The 16,396-nt window shown below is 42.9% G+C and overlaps 1 protein-coding gene across 4 annotated transcripts in view; it reads left to right on the forward strand.

Annotated features, from left to right (window-relative positions):
* The window catches only part of MDH1B (malate dehydrogenase 1B), a 35,909-nt gene extending 26,150 nt beyond the window's left edge, over positions 1–9,759 (forward strand). For 2 of the 4 annotated variants that reach the window (XM_070387664.1, XM_070387671.1), the window contains exons 10-13: positions 2,371–2,451; positions 5,602–5,664; positions 7,247–7,303; positions 8,030–9,759. In XM_070387664.1, coding sequence (XP_070243765.1) covers positions 2,371–2,451; positions 5,602–5,664; positions 7,247–7,303; positions 8,030–8,058 — 230 coding nt within the window. In that variant the 3' untranslated portion in view covers positions 8,059–9,759. Of the gene's footprint in view, positions 1–2,370; positions 2,452–5,601; positions 5,665–7,182; positions 7,304–8,029 lie in introns of those variants that run through there. The other 2 variants (XM_070387668.1, XM_070387665.1) reach the window with 2 other exon arrangements.
* Positions 9,760–16,396: the final 6,637 nt, after the last annotated feature.

A 16,396-nucleotide genomic window follows, 5' to 3' on the forward strand; every position in this document is an offset into this window, starting at 1 on the left:
CAGCCACACATGGGTTGGGACATGGAGCTAGTGATCTCCTTAGCTCCAGAGACTGAATCTGGAGCAACTGGAGTCCCCAGGCTGTTTACCTCTATTGTCTTGGTCATTTTTTATGTGTGCTAAATAATGAAAATTATTGGGAAGCTGTGGTCAAGGTAAGGGCTATAGAAGAAGAAGCAGGTTTTCCAGAGGCATCTGTGTCCAGTGGGTAAGGGACCCATGGTCTCTGGAGGCCAGGAGAGAGATCTGGGCTGGAGATGAGGCTACAGAGTCATCAGTAACTAACTGGTAGTCTTTTAGAAGTTGATAACCATGGTGACCCTGTGGGGAAGGACCTGACTGTTTGAGGAAGGGAGACTTCTTCACTGCTTGGTCTCTCGTGCCTTTTAAATTTCATTCTGCGGGTATGTTTGACACATTCAAAAATATGTGTCAGAGAGATATCTGGATGGATGGGTGTTAACATTCAACTACCATTGGAGAAGGAGGAATGTGAGGAGAAAGATCCTCAAGATAGCAATAGAAAACAAGCTTCAGAGCACAGGGATCAGATACCAACAGGAAGCATCTCTTCTGCCGAGACCTCAGAGAAGGGAGAGGTGATGGATAGGATGCAGGGAATTTTGTGGAGGCGGGGGAGGGATTCAGAACAAAAATGGCAGTAAGGCTAGGTACCAGTGATCAAAGTCTAGGGGGAAGCTAGGGTTGTAAGGAAAGAGGTGAAGATTTGAAATAATTTGTTAAGAGGAAAGGAAAGAAGGACAATGGAAAAAGTCATAATTTTCTTTCAGATCTAAGGTCTCAGTGGAATTTAAAGACAGTAACATTTGTAATAACTCCAGTGTACATTTGTGTGATTGCTTGTAATGGTGCTCAGCTGCCTGGATGCAGGAAAGGAATTCCAGATGTATGATTTGCAGTAAGTTCTGAAATATCAGAGAGTGCTGCCACCCCTCCACTTAGAATACAAATAACATTTGGAATAAAGATAACACTATACAGTATTCCAACAAAATTCTGAGTATTTCCATGATGACTTTATGTGGAATATCAAATTATCTTCCCAAAGTTTTTATGTTTCTCCTATTTTTTTTTCTTGTATGTGTGTGTCTTGTTTGACTGGCACCCTAAATGGGTGCTCAGGTGATTTGGTCATTGGTATTAACATGGGAACAGAAAAATGAGTGCACTTTTGTTACTCTGCTTGGCATTTGGGTTGGAAGCAAGTGAGGCAGTGGAGAGAGGGTAATTGAAAGAAAGCTGATGAAGTAATGGACTACAGGGGGTCTCTACTGGATAAAGAAGGGAGGATAAGTAGAAATAACATTTAGAAAATCTAGGCAGGGGTAGGATAATATTGAAAACATTGAACAATCAGTATGATACAGATTTCAACCAATTTAAGAAGTTGCTGCCCCTCAGAATTGATTAACTAGTAAAGAGAAGCTGGCAGGGTACCAAAGAGTGCCCTTGGTCATACCCAAGAAGGTTTAATGAGGTCAAAGTACCAGCAGTGCAGGAAGTGCAGAGAGACCACAAGGAAACGAGGTTATGCGCAGAGGGTAGCTTTTGAGACTTGAGACCCAGTTCTGGCTGGTGGTCAAGTTGCCAGGAGTGGGCCAGACCAAACAAAGCCTCAAGACAGCATGCAGGTGGGAGTGGGTACAGAAGTCCAATGAGGAGTTGCATTTACCTTGAACTTTTGTATGCTCAGAATGTAAGGCCTTCTTTTCTGGCCTGGCAGGCAAGAGTTGCAAACTCTTCTTATGATATTGACTGATAAGGCAGTCATTCTAAACTTGACTCCATTGACTGATTGTTAGTCCTAAATTTCTCATAACCCTTGCATTGTAGAAGGTTTTCTGAAAGAAAATGACCTGATTTTATGCTATGTTTTTATTAACAAGAGTTGTCATATACATACATGTATTAGTCATTCAGTCACGTCTGACTCTTTGCAACCCCATGAACTGTAGCCCGCTAGACTTCTCTGGCAAGAATGGAATTCTCCAGGCAAGAATGCTGGAGTGGGTAACCATTCCCTTTCTCCAGGGGATCTTCTAACCTGGGTCCCTGGGTCTCCTGCATTGTAGGCAGATTCTTTACCGTCTGAGCCAACAGGGAAGCCCCACACACACACACACACACACGTATGTGTGTTCACTCATTTGATCATGACTCTCTCACCATTGGACCCTTGTACCTTGCCCAAAACACTGTTCCAAAGATTCCAAGATTAGCGCATTGAAAATAATCAGAACTTGGCAGATTGTGGAAATTTCTGCTTATTATCATATCAATGAGATAATTCATGTATGAGATTTGTTTAATCTTTTCAATTAATTTAATACTTAATTTCCCTACTTTTAGAAACTGACTTAAACCAAGAAGATGTAAAGACCACCTTACCCACCAAAAATGACCATCAGGAACGTCGAAAAGTGTCAGATGGTAGGTATATCATTTGGAAAAAAGAAATGCGCTTTTATCCAAAGCTTAACATGAAATTTCAGAGAAAGGATCATCTGTTAGCTATAAAATGGAAGTTAAATCTTTCATCTCCCTCATCCTATACCCAAAAATATCATTGTTAAAAATCTATTGAAATCTTTGAAGGAAAGTACCAGATATTCACTAAGTACCTTCTAGATACTGGTCACTGTGAAAGACACTGGGGCCCATAGTAAGGCAGCTGTGGCCACACAAACACAGGGAAAGGAGCCCTGGAGAATACAAAAAAGTGAACACCAAGATACACAGTGAATTAAAAAACGCAACGAAACAGGGCAAGATAGGACACAAAGGAACGAAGCAAGTAATCTAGAAACTCACAAGGAAAGAAAAGATCCTTGTAATGTGTGAAGGAGGAAATTTAATGATATTTTGAAATCTAGCTGAGACTTAAGATGGTAAAAATAATCAAATAGGCACTTATTTATTTATTCAGAAACTGTGCTGGTTTAGTCACACAGGATGAAAAAATTCTAGCAGACGGCCATACCATGAGGTACATATGTTTAACGGTTCTGTACTATAGATTTAAAATTTTGTGAAAAGGGTAAATTCCATGTTATATATTTTTATCACACACTCACATACACATTTTGAGAGGTGCTAGGAATGTCAACATAGATCAGATTTCTTCCTTGCCCTCAAAGTGCTCACCGTCTAGCATGGGAGACAGCAAAGCAGAGCAAAAACTACCCTGTTGAGAGATAAGTGTTATGACAGAGAGAGGCCCAGGGTATAGGGAAACCACATAAAGAGTGCTAGGAAAGGGGCTTTCAAGAAGAGATAAAATGGGAACTGAGCCTCAAAGGAGGAGTAAGAATCACTCCTGTAACTTGGTGAAAGGAGGTGTGCTAATGGAGGGGCAGGTAGGGAAGAGATTGTGAAAGGTGTCCCACCAGAAGGAAAAACAGGAGCAAAGCAGGCATGTCAGGGAGTCCAGGCAGGGCCAGAAGCGTGAAACTGTTCAGTTCAGTTCAGTCATTCAGTCAGTCGTGTCCAACTCTTTGCAATCTCATGGACTGCAGCACACCAGGCCTCCCTGTCTATCACCAACTCCCGGAGTTTACTGAAACTCATGTCCATTGAGTCAGTGATGCCATCCAACCATCTCATCCTCTGTCATCCCATTCTCCTCTCACCTTCAATCTTTCCCAGCATCAGGGTCTTTTCAAATGAGTCAGCTCTTCCCATCAGATAGCCAAAGTATTGCAGCTTCAGTTTCAGCATCAGTCCTTCCAATGAACATTCAGGACTGATCTCCTTTAGGATAGACTGATTGGATCTCCTTGCAGTCCAAGGGACTCTCAAGAGTCTTCACCAACACCACAGTCCGAAAGCATCAGTTCTTCAGCGCTCAGCTTTCTTTATAGTCCAACTCTCACATCCATACATGACTACTGGAAAAACCATAGCCTTGACTAGATGGACCTTTGTTGGCAAAGTAATGTCTGCTTTTGATATGCTGTCTAGGTTGGTCATATCTTTTCTTCCAAGGAGTAAGCATCTTTTAATTTCATGGCTGCAGTCACCATCTGCAGTGATTTTGGAATCCAAAAAATAAAATTTGCCACTGTTTCTCCATCTATTTGCCATGAAGTGATGGGATCAGGTGCCATGATCTTAGTTTTCTGAATGCTGAGCTTTAAGCCAACATTTTCACTCTCCTCTTTCACTTTCATCAAAAGGCTTTTCCATTCCTCTTCACTTTATGCCATAAGGGTGGTGTCATCTGCATATCTAAGGTTATTGATATTTCTCCCGGCAATCCTGATTCCAGCTTGTGCTTCATCCAGCCCAGTGTTTTCTCATGATGTACTCTACATATAAGTTAAATAAGCACGGTGACAATATACAGCCTTCACGTACTCCTTTTCCTATTTGAAACCAGTCTGATGTTCCATGTCCAGTTCTAACTGTTGCTTCTTGACTTGCATACAGATTTCTCAAGAGGCAGGTCAGGTGGTCTGGTATTCCCATCTCTTTCAGAATTTTCCACAGTTTATTGTGATCCACACAGTCAAAGCATCAAGTTGGTTCTTTGGCAGCATCAAATTGTATTCAGATGATAATCAGGGTAGCAGGGACAGAGCAGGGAATCCAGAAAGGATGGAGAGAGCCGAAAGAGATAGGTATAGGCCATCAGCTATTCAGCTGAATGGTTTATGGTGGGCTCCACAACATGCCTGGTGGGTGGCTGGACAAAGCATGAAATGGATGGGGGCAGACTTGATGAATGAATCTAGCTCCCTGTAGAAGTTGGTCAAGCTGACCAAATCACTGTCCAGAGGAGCATGGCAAATTCAGTTCCGCTCAGAATACGTGTCTTAAGAGGTTCAGTCAGACAGTGTCTCTACGTATCTGGGTAACACCCAGCTGGTGATAAGCAATGCCCATGGAAAGCGGGAGTCCACTGGGGCCCCTGTGGGAGGACTGAGCAAACACTATAAGGTCTGTCATGAAGGGGATGACTGGCAGCTTCCCAGGACAGAGGAGGAAAAGCCAAATTGTGGAGTCTTTGCACCAGAACCGTATAAGTTGTTCATTAAAATTTTAAACTCTTAGGCTTAACTAATTCATAAAAAATGTTAGTAGTGGTTAAGTGGGGAAAATGGGGTTGAATTTGGGTTGTTGTGGGGCTATTTGCTTAATGAGCACTGGAATCAGTTATAACAGTATGGTGCTTTCCGTATTGAAAGGTGAACTGTGAAAAAATTTAGTAGGTATAAAGTGGATGTAATAACTAGCATTTTTTTTGAGCTAGAATAAAATAGATAATAAAAGGAAAGTAAGAAGAGCTGAAACTAAATATTCTATTTAGTTCATTTTTCCAGTAAACTAAATAGAATATTAATAGCAAGTAAAAGGTATGTAGAAAAGAGAAGGGTAAGAATAAATTAGAAAAGGGTATTTTCTCATGTAGCTTTTTGTTTCATTACATGCACACAAGTGCAGGTATTGATCTGGAATGTAAAAAAACAAAAATTTATAGTGGGTAATGGTCAACAAAGTTTGAAAAGCACTCACATAGAACATCTCGTGGGCTGTTAGTTACGTTCTAAACCCACCATGTTTTACCTAATTTTTTTTCAGACTATAAAGACTTGTTTACTCATCTAATGCCAGATGATGAAAAAGATCTAATTTTGTCAGATGGTGAGTCTGTCGAGTGATAAACAATCTCCGCAGTGCTGATGATCATGACAGAAATCATCCAGTCTCAGAGAATGACCTTGTGGTCAGAAAACACAGTCCAGCAACTAAAGTAACTTTGAAAGGACTCTTTCTCATACTCATAGATGCTTTGAAGGAGAGATAAAAAAGATGGAAGGAAATTTTATTTTAAAACCAAAATTGCTTCCGTGTCATAATCACGTCATCTCTCCTCAGATACTCTAATTTCAGCTCCAGCTCCCATGGCTCATTCTTCTCACCTTTTCTTCTCAATTCCTCATTACAAAACTCAAAATAGCTGTCATGCCAAGTCAGGATCCTTCTCAGAATGTGGGTGAAAGGAAGACCCTGACAAGCCCAAGTTAGAAATCTCTTTATCAAGGGAAATCTGGAAAATTTTATACATACTTACATATATGTATCTTGTATATATTTGTATAGAGGCTTATATTTTTTAAAATCTGCCTAAGGAGTTGTATATCCAGAAGATAATAATAACCTATTCTGTTTCCATCTTGACTACTTCTTTATTAAAACTGTCTGTACAGGAGGGAGCCAGCAAATGCTGAAACATTGCCAGTGACCAAAGTTTCACAGGGAGGTTGGTAGACACTTCCCTGAGATGTTTGGCTAGAAACCCATTTGCCCCTGACAGTGGCTTATCCATGACACCATATAAAAGTGATCTGTAATCCCATGTGTAAAACAGATAGCTAGTGGGAAGCTGCTGTATAGCACAGGGAGGTGAGTTCAGTGTTATGAGATGACCTAGGGGGATGAGATGGGGAGGCTGGCTCGAGACGGAGGGGATATGTGTATATATATAGCTGATCTAACACAGCAGAAACTGACACAACATTGCTAAGCAATTACATTCCAATAATAAACAAGCAACCTGACATCTTGCAGCTTTCAAAGAAGGCAAGGCATTCTGAGAACCTTGGAGTAGGAGGGAAAAGATAGGGGAAAATGAGAATAATAGCAAAAATGAATATACTTTAAATACTAAAAGTGCCATTCTTCTAATTGTCTACTGCATTGGATTTTTTAGATCTGGTTCCTCAAACTGGCTCTGAAAAGCCACAAAGTCAAGAAGGCACAAATAGTAGGTGGTAGACAGACATTCACATTAAAAAGTGATCTTTTCTGTTATAAATAAACTGGGTAGAAGAGCTCAAGTGTCCCTGTGATACATGATCCCACATCCCTAGGACTCAGCCTTGTTTGCTGACTCTCTGGAGCCTAGCTTCCTACTTTAAAACCAGGGTTATGACAACAGAACCCTTCCCTCGGAATGCAGAAGTAAGGAAGCAGACACAAATACACCTGCAGATCCAGATTCTCAAAGTTCGTAACTGAGTTGTTAACAATATTTTACGCAAACAAGGCAGACATAGATTTCTTTGTGGTTAGCCAACTCAGGATATTCACTTATGGCCTCACATGCATGCTTGCGTACTCAGTCGTGTCCGACTCTTTGTGACCCCATGGCCCCGCCAGGCTCCTCTGTCCATGGAATTTTCCAGGCAAGAATACTGGAGTGGATTTCCATTTCCTTCTCCAGGGGATCTTCCTGACCCAGGGATTGAACCCACGTCTCTTGTGCCTCCCGCATTGGCAGGTAGGTTCTTTTCTAGCTGAAAATGTTAGAATGGGGAAATGTTAGCACTTCTATTTCTATACCCAATAAGATGAACAGATCCATTGCGACTTCCATTCTGAAAACGTGCAGTGTGGTAGGCTTTGGAGTGGCCATGGGGAATTAGAACTGATGCATAGAGGAAAAGCAGGGCCAAAAGGGGAAATGAAACTGACAATTTATCTGCAAACAAAATTCAGAATGAGAAACAAAGGCGCCAAGAGGGACTGCACATAGAAATAGATTAAAGTCAGGAAAAGTGGCCAGAATTTAGTTTTGCTACGTGAAAATATCTAATGATGATCATTGGTTTGATTTCCTTCATAGGGTCCCTCTCACACATGCAGTTCCTCAGCTATTGAATCAGCTTGAGTATCGGAATCCAGTAAAGGAAAGGAACAGGGTAGCCAAAGAAAAGCCAATGAAAACATGTCGACCAATGTATTTTTAAGACAGTTACATCCTTTCAGGGATCCCCTGGTCAGTCAGTAAAGAGTCTGCCTGCAATGCAGGAGACCTGGATTCAATCCCTGGGTCAGGAAGATCCCCCGGAGGAGGAAATGGCAACCCACTCCAGTATTCTTGCCTGAAGAATTCCATGGACAGAGGAGCTTGGTGAGCTACAGTACACGGGATCACAAAGAGTCGGACACAACTGAGCGACTAACACTTTGACTTTCATATCTTTTCATTACCTTCCTTTCACAGGTTCTGAAGGCAAGGCTACAGAACAGTAACAGATCAAATCAGGCCAATTACAAGATTATTTGGTAGTATAATAAATATGGAAAGACCATCAATATCTACATTTTGTTGTTGTGTAGTCGCCAAGTCCTGTCCAACTCTTTCCGACCCCGTGGACTGTAGCCCACCAGGCTCCTCTGTCCATGGCATTTCCCAGGCAAGAATTCTGGAGTGAGTTGCCATTTCCTTCTCCAGGGAATCTTCCTGGCTGAGGGATCAAATCCATGTCTCCTGCATTGGCAGGCAGGTTCTTTACCACTGAAGCACCAGGGAAGCCTGAATATCTATATTCAGGGAAGAATAATTTGAAAGATTTGCTTCAGTCTTTAGCTAATATTATGCTAGACAGTTCAATAACAGTGACAGCACACACACAAAGTCAGTTCAATCATTCTGTATTACCTGCATTCATTGATGTTTGCTTATTGCTGTCTCTGCTCTGCTCAGTCACTTCAATTATGTCTGACTCTTTATGACCCCACGGACTGTAGCCCACCAAGCTCCTCTGTCTGTGGGATTTTCATAGAAGAACACTGGAGTGGGTTGCCATTTCTGTACTTTCTCCAAGTAATTTGGTACCAACTGCTGTTTTTTGAACTACGCTAAAATAGAATTGTCAGTCATTGCATCCTTGCTTATACATCCTTCTGAAAGAACCTATTCCTCCCACAGACCAACCCTAAGACATGGGCCTAGGTGGCCACATTTGCTCAAATGTCCTTACCACATCAGCCTCGACTAATTGGGCCCAAATGGACACACCTGACTCAAGGAGAAACAATCAGAGCTTTCTCTTGCTCTCTCAAGAAATTTGAACTCAGCAAAATGGATGAGTGAGTTGGTGTCTGAGTGATAGCAATGGTGGTGAGCAAAAGGAGGCCACAAGGTTCTGTCTGTGAGGTCTTTAGATCTGCTCAGGGTCACGACCTTCATAAGACCCAGCTGTGCATTGTTTCTCCTTAGTATAAGTGTCATTATAACAAACCACACTTTTAGTCTAAATTGAATGGATTCTGTTTCTTGACGCCGCATGTACCCCGGGTAAACTATATTTTGAAAGAAAAGCACAGTCTTACACCTGGGCTTCCCAGGTGACACAAGTGGTAAAGAACCCGCCTGTCAATCAGGAGACCTAAGACATACGGGTTCAAACCCTGAATCAGGAAGATCCCCTGGAGGAGGGCATGGTGACCCACTCCAGTATTCTTGCCTGGAGAATCCCATGGACAGAGGAACATGGTGGGCTACAGTCCATAGAGTCGCAAAGAGTGGGACACGACGGAAGCGATTTAGCACACTTGCATACCTTATAATTCTATGGTTTAAGAAAAATTATAGTCTTTTATTAAAGTAGTAGTAGTCACACCAGTCTGCTCATATATTTCAAGCTTTTGTTGTTGTTTAGCTGCTAAGTGTCTGACTCTTTTGCGATTCCGTGGAGTGTGGCCTGCAAGGCTTCTCTGTCCATGAGATTTCCCAGGCAAGAAGGCTGGAGTGGGTTGCCATTTCCTCCTCCAGGGGATCTTTCCAACCCATTGATTTAACTTGCATCTCCTGTGTCTCCTTCATTGACAGGAGGATTCTTTAAGTTTTGAAAGACCAAGAGTCATGTTAAAAACTGCTGGTACTTGTGCTTTCTCTATAGTTTTCAATGGTGCTTACGGTACAAATTACTTTCTGAAAATTCAGGGAGATTTCAGACGCTTCTACATTGCTTCTGTACTGTCATAATAAAATGTATGATTTTAAAGCCATGGCTAACTTTGGCTTTTTTTTTTTTTTTTAAGTCAGCGCCTTATTTATAGTGAAGAAAACTTAATGTTAAGGACTTCAAGTGAGGTCTCGTGCCCTAATCCTACCACTCCACCTGCCTCTTCTCATGGGGTTCTCAACCAAAGCAGTGAGACCACCAAGGACAGTAGCTGGAGGAGGACTTGCCTGTCCTCAACACACAGCAGGGCATGTGACAGTTGCCCCCCAACATGCAGGGTTTCTTCATGGTGAAACTGAACTAGACTGGAACGTGTAACTCAGAAACTGCAGCAAAGCGTCCTGTTCTATTCACCTGGAGGCAGTTTTGCCCATCAGTTATCAGCCAGAACTAGGAGGGAAAGTCAGTGAATACAACCATGGACGCAACACCACCTTTCAAGCCAGCGGCCCTGCCCTTCAGTGAGACTCTTCCCAGTGGGTGTCAAGCGCTGACTGGTCAGATGATCAGCTGCTTCTCCAATAGGTGGACATCTAGGAAGGGGTTAGAGAGAGCCCTGGGCAGAGCTTCTCCTCTCCGGGGACACTCTAGGAAACATTCAGCCCCATCTCCAGCAGGCTGTATTTCCCAGTATGAATCAGAACTCTCACTTGTTCGAACCACTATGGGGTGACAGGATGCTCTACGATAGACTCCCATAGGTGAAGAGAACGAAGTGATTTTAACCACTATACCTAGCACCACACATCTGTTGAAAATTAATATAAGATACAGAATGATGGGAGGAGGAAAGTATCTGTGTTTGCTATTGGTTTAAAAGTAATGATTGTGCCATTTCAAAACTAATATCTTTCAGAGAATTACTATTTTGTTGTGTTTGTTTTTCAACTGCTGCACTGGTTCTCACAGTAGCTTATTACATGTAATGAACCAGCCTGGAAAATTTTCAAGTCTGGTCTTCCCATTAGGAGTAACTTTAATATGAGATTATTAAAAGATAATTTCTCCATGTTATTAAAACTGTCCAATAAAGGCATGAGGGAAGAATATTCAGTCGGAATTTTAGAATATGACTCAGATAAAGTCATTATATATATAAAGTGGTTACTTTATTGGTAACTGAAGTATAGATTAAGTACATCCTTGTAACTATAGCAGGCACTCTTAGTTGCCCTCTCTACAGCCTTGCTCCCTTTCTCCTGATTCACTGAACTCTGATTTTGTTGGGATGGTCAATGGGCCCAACCTTAAGGCATGAATCTTGATAGATCTAATATAGTCTCATTTACCAGTGATTGGTCTAGGGGCAGGCATGTGACCCAGTTTTGTACAGTAATACATGAGGAGAAATCGTCTTCCAGAGGGGCTGTATGTGTGAAAGAGGGGTGAGGTGGGGTGGGGCGTGGAGATGGGGAGGGCAGAGAGCAAAAGAATGAATGAATGATATGCAAGAAGAAAGCACTTTGACTTCCACCTACTTCCTTCCTGTTTAAAATGTTCTGCTGCTGCTGCTGCTGCTAAGTCGCTTCAGTCGTGTCCGACTCTGTGGGACCCCATAGACAGCAGCCTACCAGGCTTCTCCGTCCATGGGATTCTCCAGGCAGGAACACTGGAGTGGGTTGCCATTTCCTTCTCCAATGCATGAAAGTGGAAAGTGAAAGGGAAGTCGCTCAGTCATGTCCAACTCTTAGCGACCCCATGGACTACAGCCCACCAGGCTCCTCCATCTATGGGATTTTTCCGGGCAACAGTACTGGAGTGGGGTGCCATTGCCTTCTCCCAAAATGTTCTTCTACCAGAATGTAATGTTTGCAGCTTGAAGGATCATTTTGTGGCAATAAGGACTGACGTCACTGGTAGGATACCACCAGGAGAGTAGAAGTATATCAAGAGAAAAAACCTGATGCATGAACCCAAGGCCTCAATGACTTCAAAAGGCCTCAGAGCCAACCTTGGATCAACTTCAGAGTTTCTGTCAAACAAATGACAACATAGTTTAAGCTCCTGTTGTGGTTTCTGTTACTTAAACAGCCAAAAGCTATATAACTTAATGGAGAAATAGCTTTTATTTTGTTATTGTTATTGGGAATAAATAGGAAATATATTTAGATAATTTAGACAATTCTCCCACTCAGGTTCCAAAGCTGTATTGACTTTCATATTTTTAGTGTTCTCAGTTCCAGTTGGTAAATGTTACCAGCCTAGTTCAGTCCTAGACGAATAGTTTTCAGTATTAGCATGAATCAGAATAATATGTCAAAAACACATTGCTGGGCCCCATCTGCAGAGTCTCAGATTCAGCAGGTCTTATGTGGGGCCTGAGAAGCTGCATTCTTCACAAATTCCCAGGCGGTGCTGATGTTGCTGATCTGGGGACCACACTTGGATAACCACTGTCCCAGCTAATGGGCAGTCACCTCCTAAGTCAACCGCCTCCCCAATTCCCTTTATCCACACCTATAGTCCTGAAGCTGTGGTTTTTCAAGTAGTCATGTATGGATGTAAGAGTTGGACTATACAGAAAGCTGAGTGCCCAAGAATTGATGCTTTTGAACCGTGGTGCTGGAGAAGACTCCTGAGAGTCCCTTGGCGGGCAAGGAGATCCAACCAGTCCATTCTAAAGGAATCAGTCCTGAATATTCATTGGAAGGACTGATGTTGAAGCTGAAACTCCAATACTTTGGCACTTGATGTGAAGAACTGACTCATTGGAAAAGACCTTGATGCTGGGAAAGATTGAAGGCAGGAGGAGAAGGGGACGACAGAGGATGAGATGGTTGGATGGCATCACCAATGCAATGGACATGGGTTTGAGTAGGCTCCGGGAGTTGGTGATGGACAGGGAAGCCTGGTGTGCTGCAGCCCATGGGGTCACAAAGAGTCAGACATGACTGAGTGACTGAACTATAATCCTGACACTCACTTTCTGGCCACAGGATTCCACTTACCAGCCCAGTGTTTTAGGACTTTTTCATGCCACCCAGATTGGTCTGCACAATCCTCTGAGCTTTAGTTTTGCTGCTTCCCCATGCTCTCACAGACCACTGGCCCTACCTAGAGTCTTATCTCGCTGAAGCCTCCTTGGGTCTGACACAGTGGGGTGACCTTCCTTCTCGTGGACAAATCACTTCTTTTTATCTCAGAAAGAGGGAAATTATGGAATTCCAACAGACAGAAATAGATTAAACAGCCTTTTCCTCCCTCTACTCCCCGCCAGGTGGGAAATAATGTTGTATATAACCTTCATTTGCTCCTTTCCTGGCCTTAACATGAGCATCTTTACCTCTAAAATGGTCCTTGCCCAGAGCTGAATGCTTACTCATTCTGCAGAGGACACAGAAATGTTATCCACGCTGACAGCTGAGCTGCTGGAAGCAAAGCCCATAACCCTCCCAAGCCTGAGCAGCTGCTCTGTGCCTTTGATTAATTTCTTCTGGGCAGAAATTATAAGCCCTCAGAGATCTCTGATCACAAGCTTCTCACTTCATTGGTCCAAGGAAGCATGATTTCTATACAAAGGGCCGTAAGCAGGGTTTTGCAGAGGCATGGTTTCCTTCTTTCCTTTAGGTACAATACCTGTCTCAGGGAAAGTGGCCTCAGGCCCTAGTGTCTCTTGCCCAAGAACAGCAGGCAATAGTCACTCAAGTAATGCCACCAAGTCAGCTTTTCATCCACAGCCCCCAGAAATCATTGCGATGATTGAAAAATCTCGTGATGCATCCTCAGTCCTCACACGGATTTGACCCATCAGCAGTGTTTGACATGGTGGATCATTTCCCTCTCTTCGTTCACTTGCCTTCCAGTGCAGGGCACTCCCATGGCTTTCTTCCTACTTCATCCCAGGAGGTGCCCCACTTTTTCTCTGTATCCTTTGCTAATTCCCCCTCTTCTCTTGTAAGGTTGGAGTGCTCCAAGAGTCTATCCTTGGTTATCTTCTCTATCTACACTCATCTGTCAATAATTCCATTTAGTTGCACGGCTTTACATTCTGTCTGTGTGTAGGGAACTCTCCAACTAATATCTGCAGACTTTCAGCTCTTCCAAAGTTTACACTTCTCTGTTTTTCTTCAAATTCCCAGTTAAATGGCAAATAGGCAAATAAATTGACAAGTCCCAAATTTCTCTTTTATTCCAACATTTCGCACCTCAGACTTGTTCCTCCCACAGAATCTCAGTGAAGGAGAACTTATCCTTCCAATTGCTCAAACCAAAATCACTGGAATCATCCTTTACTTCTCGTTCCCTCACGTTCTACATCCAATCTCTTAGGAAAGTCTATTGGCTCTAACTCCAAAATATTCTCCTGTAAATCAGATAGTATTGAAAGGGAGCAGGACTGTATGGTCCTTGCCACCCCAGCATGTCTTCTTCCTGGCTTTTGTGAAAGAATAAGTTTAATCAGAGAAGTGAGAAATGCTGAGACAAAGGAAAACAGTCAAAGGAGACTAAATGACAATAACATAGTCATTAAGCATAGTCAGGGGTGGCTACAATCTGTGGGGTTACAAAGAGTCAGACATGACTGAGCAAGTAATACACACACAAATATATATACCAAGTGCAATTCAAACATACTTAAGGCTTCCCTGTAGCTCAGCTGGTAAAGAATCTGCCTGCAGTGCAGGAGACCCAGGTTCGATTCCTGGGTTGGAAAGATCCCCTGGAGAAGGATATGGCCACCCACTCCAGTATTCTTGCCTGGAGAATCCCATGGACAGAGGAGCCTGGCAGGCTATAGTCCATGGGGTCGCAAGAGTTGGACACGACTTAGCGACCAAACCACCACCACTACCAGGGACCTTTAGTTCTTTCTCAAGCGCTATAGATAATATTCTGGGCCATATCTTGTGAGCTGTCTTATAGATGCCAAAACACTATGTGGAGAAGTTAATTACACGGTGACCAGACTGTACCCAGGACATGAGTGCCACAATTCTGAGAACTGACCACAAAGAAATGGGAACAAATGGACCCTGGAACTAAGGATTAACTGTACCTAAAACAATCAAGATGATGCTGGTCAGACCTCCGATGATCAATTTGAAGATGACTGTTAGAGATGATGGTGCTGTTTCTGCATGTAACCCCTCACCCCTGTCTATAAAAGCTCTCACTCCCTGCTTGTCGGGCGGAGGGAGGTTGGCCTTTGGACAGATGTCTGCCACCCTCCACCCTCCGCTTTCCACCACCCTGTCCTGATTATTGGCTTTTGAGTGCCAAGCAGTCAGACCCAGAAATTCCTTTTGGTAATAGTATCTCATCTATGTTTAAAAGTCTGTAGAGGCTCTCAATTTACTTCAGGGTAAAGGTCAGAGGATGAGATGGTTGGATGGCATCGCTGGCCCAATGAACATGCACCATTGAGTTCATGTCCGGGAAATGGTCAAGGACAGGGAAGCCTGGCATGCTGCCGTCCATGGGGTCGCAAAGAGTTGGACATGACAGAGTGACTGAACAAAAACAGAAAGTCAGATCTTTGCAATGGCCTCTCCCCACCCCCACCCTCACCTTTGCATCTCTCATCTCTCCTTGGAGAAGGAAATGGCAACCCATTCCAGTATTCTTGCCTGGAAAATTCCACGGACAGAGGAGCCTGGCAGATCACGGTCCGTGGGGGTCACAAAAAACAGACACGACTGAACGACGAACATCTCTCCTATTCCTCTCTTCCATGCTCTTCCCACTCGGCTCTGGCCACCCTGGCCTCTTAACTACAACTTACATCTGCCAAGTACTCTCCCTCCTCAGAGACTCTACCTGGCACACTCTTTCTCTAAATGGTGCTTAGCCAACGCCTTCACTTCCTTCAAGTCTTTGCTCAACTTAATAGAGCCTATACACGCCGCCCTATTTAATACTGTCATACTCAGCAGTCTCAAATCTCTTTATTCTGCTCTACTTTTTATTTTATTCTATGGCACTTACAATAATCAGTATTATTATTTGTTCATGTATTATAACTAATTACAATGTCCATCTCCCATCTAGGACGGCAGCGTCATCATCTGTTCTCTGATCTTTTCTAAGCACCTTGAATAATGCCTGAGACATAATGGTGATCAGTATATGTTTTTGTCCCTCTCTTCTAAATTCTAATGGCAATCATTACTATTTTTTGAAGTATATGTAAGTCTCCGAGGAAGTGAGCTAGTTTTCTTCTAGGGTGATATTACCTAGGTAGAATCCAGCACCAAAGTCTCTCTTCAGTCTTGCACAATAAGAAGGATAGTTCTCAGGCACTATTAATCTCCTCAAAAAACCAACCAAGACTAATGACAGAACTCGAGTGCCAATTTATAAGTCTTAGGTTTAAAATAGAACCATCAAGGATACCAGATGTCCACAGTCCTGACAGTGAGTTTACTTCCTATGCAAGCTACATGGGGACACCGAATATAATCAGAAGACTTGGAGTCAGAACAAGGAAAAGTTTTTAGATGAATTGGAAATCTGAAAACTTCAGACTCTAATTAACTTTATCTCCACAGTAGAGCCATATGCCATATGGAGTGTTTGAGACCACGGGCAGAGTACTCTCTTCCTACACAGTGCTAACTAGTCTCTCCTGACTGACTTATCCAACACATTTCTTGGGTGCTTATGATGGCTCATACAACATG

The sequence above is a fragment of the Bos mutus genome, chromosome 2, assembly GCF_027580195.1.
Source record: "Bos mutus isolate GX-2022 chromosome 2, NWIPB_WYAK_1.1, whole genome shotgun sequence".
NCBI lineage: Eukaryota > Metazoa > Chordata > Mammalia > Artiodactyla > Bovidae > Bos > Bos mutus.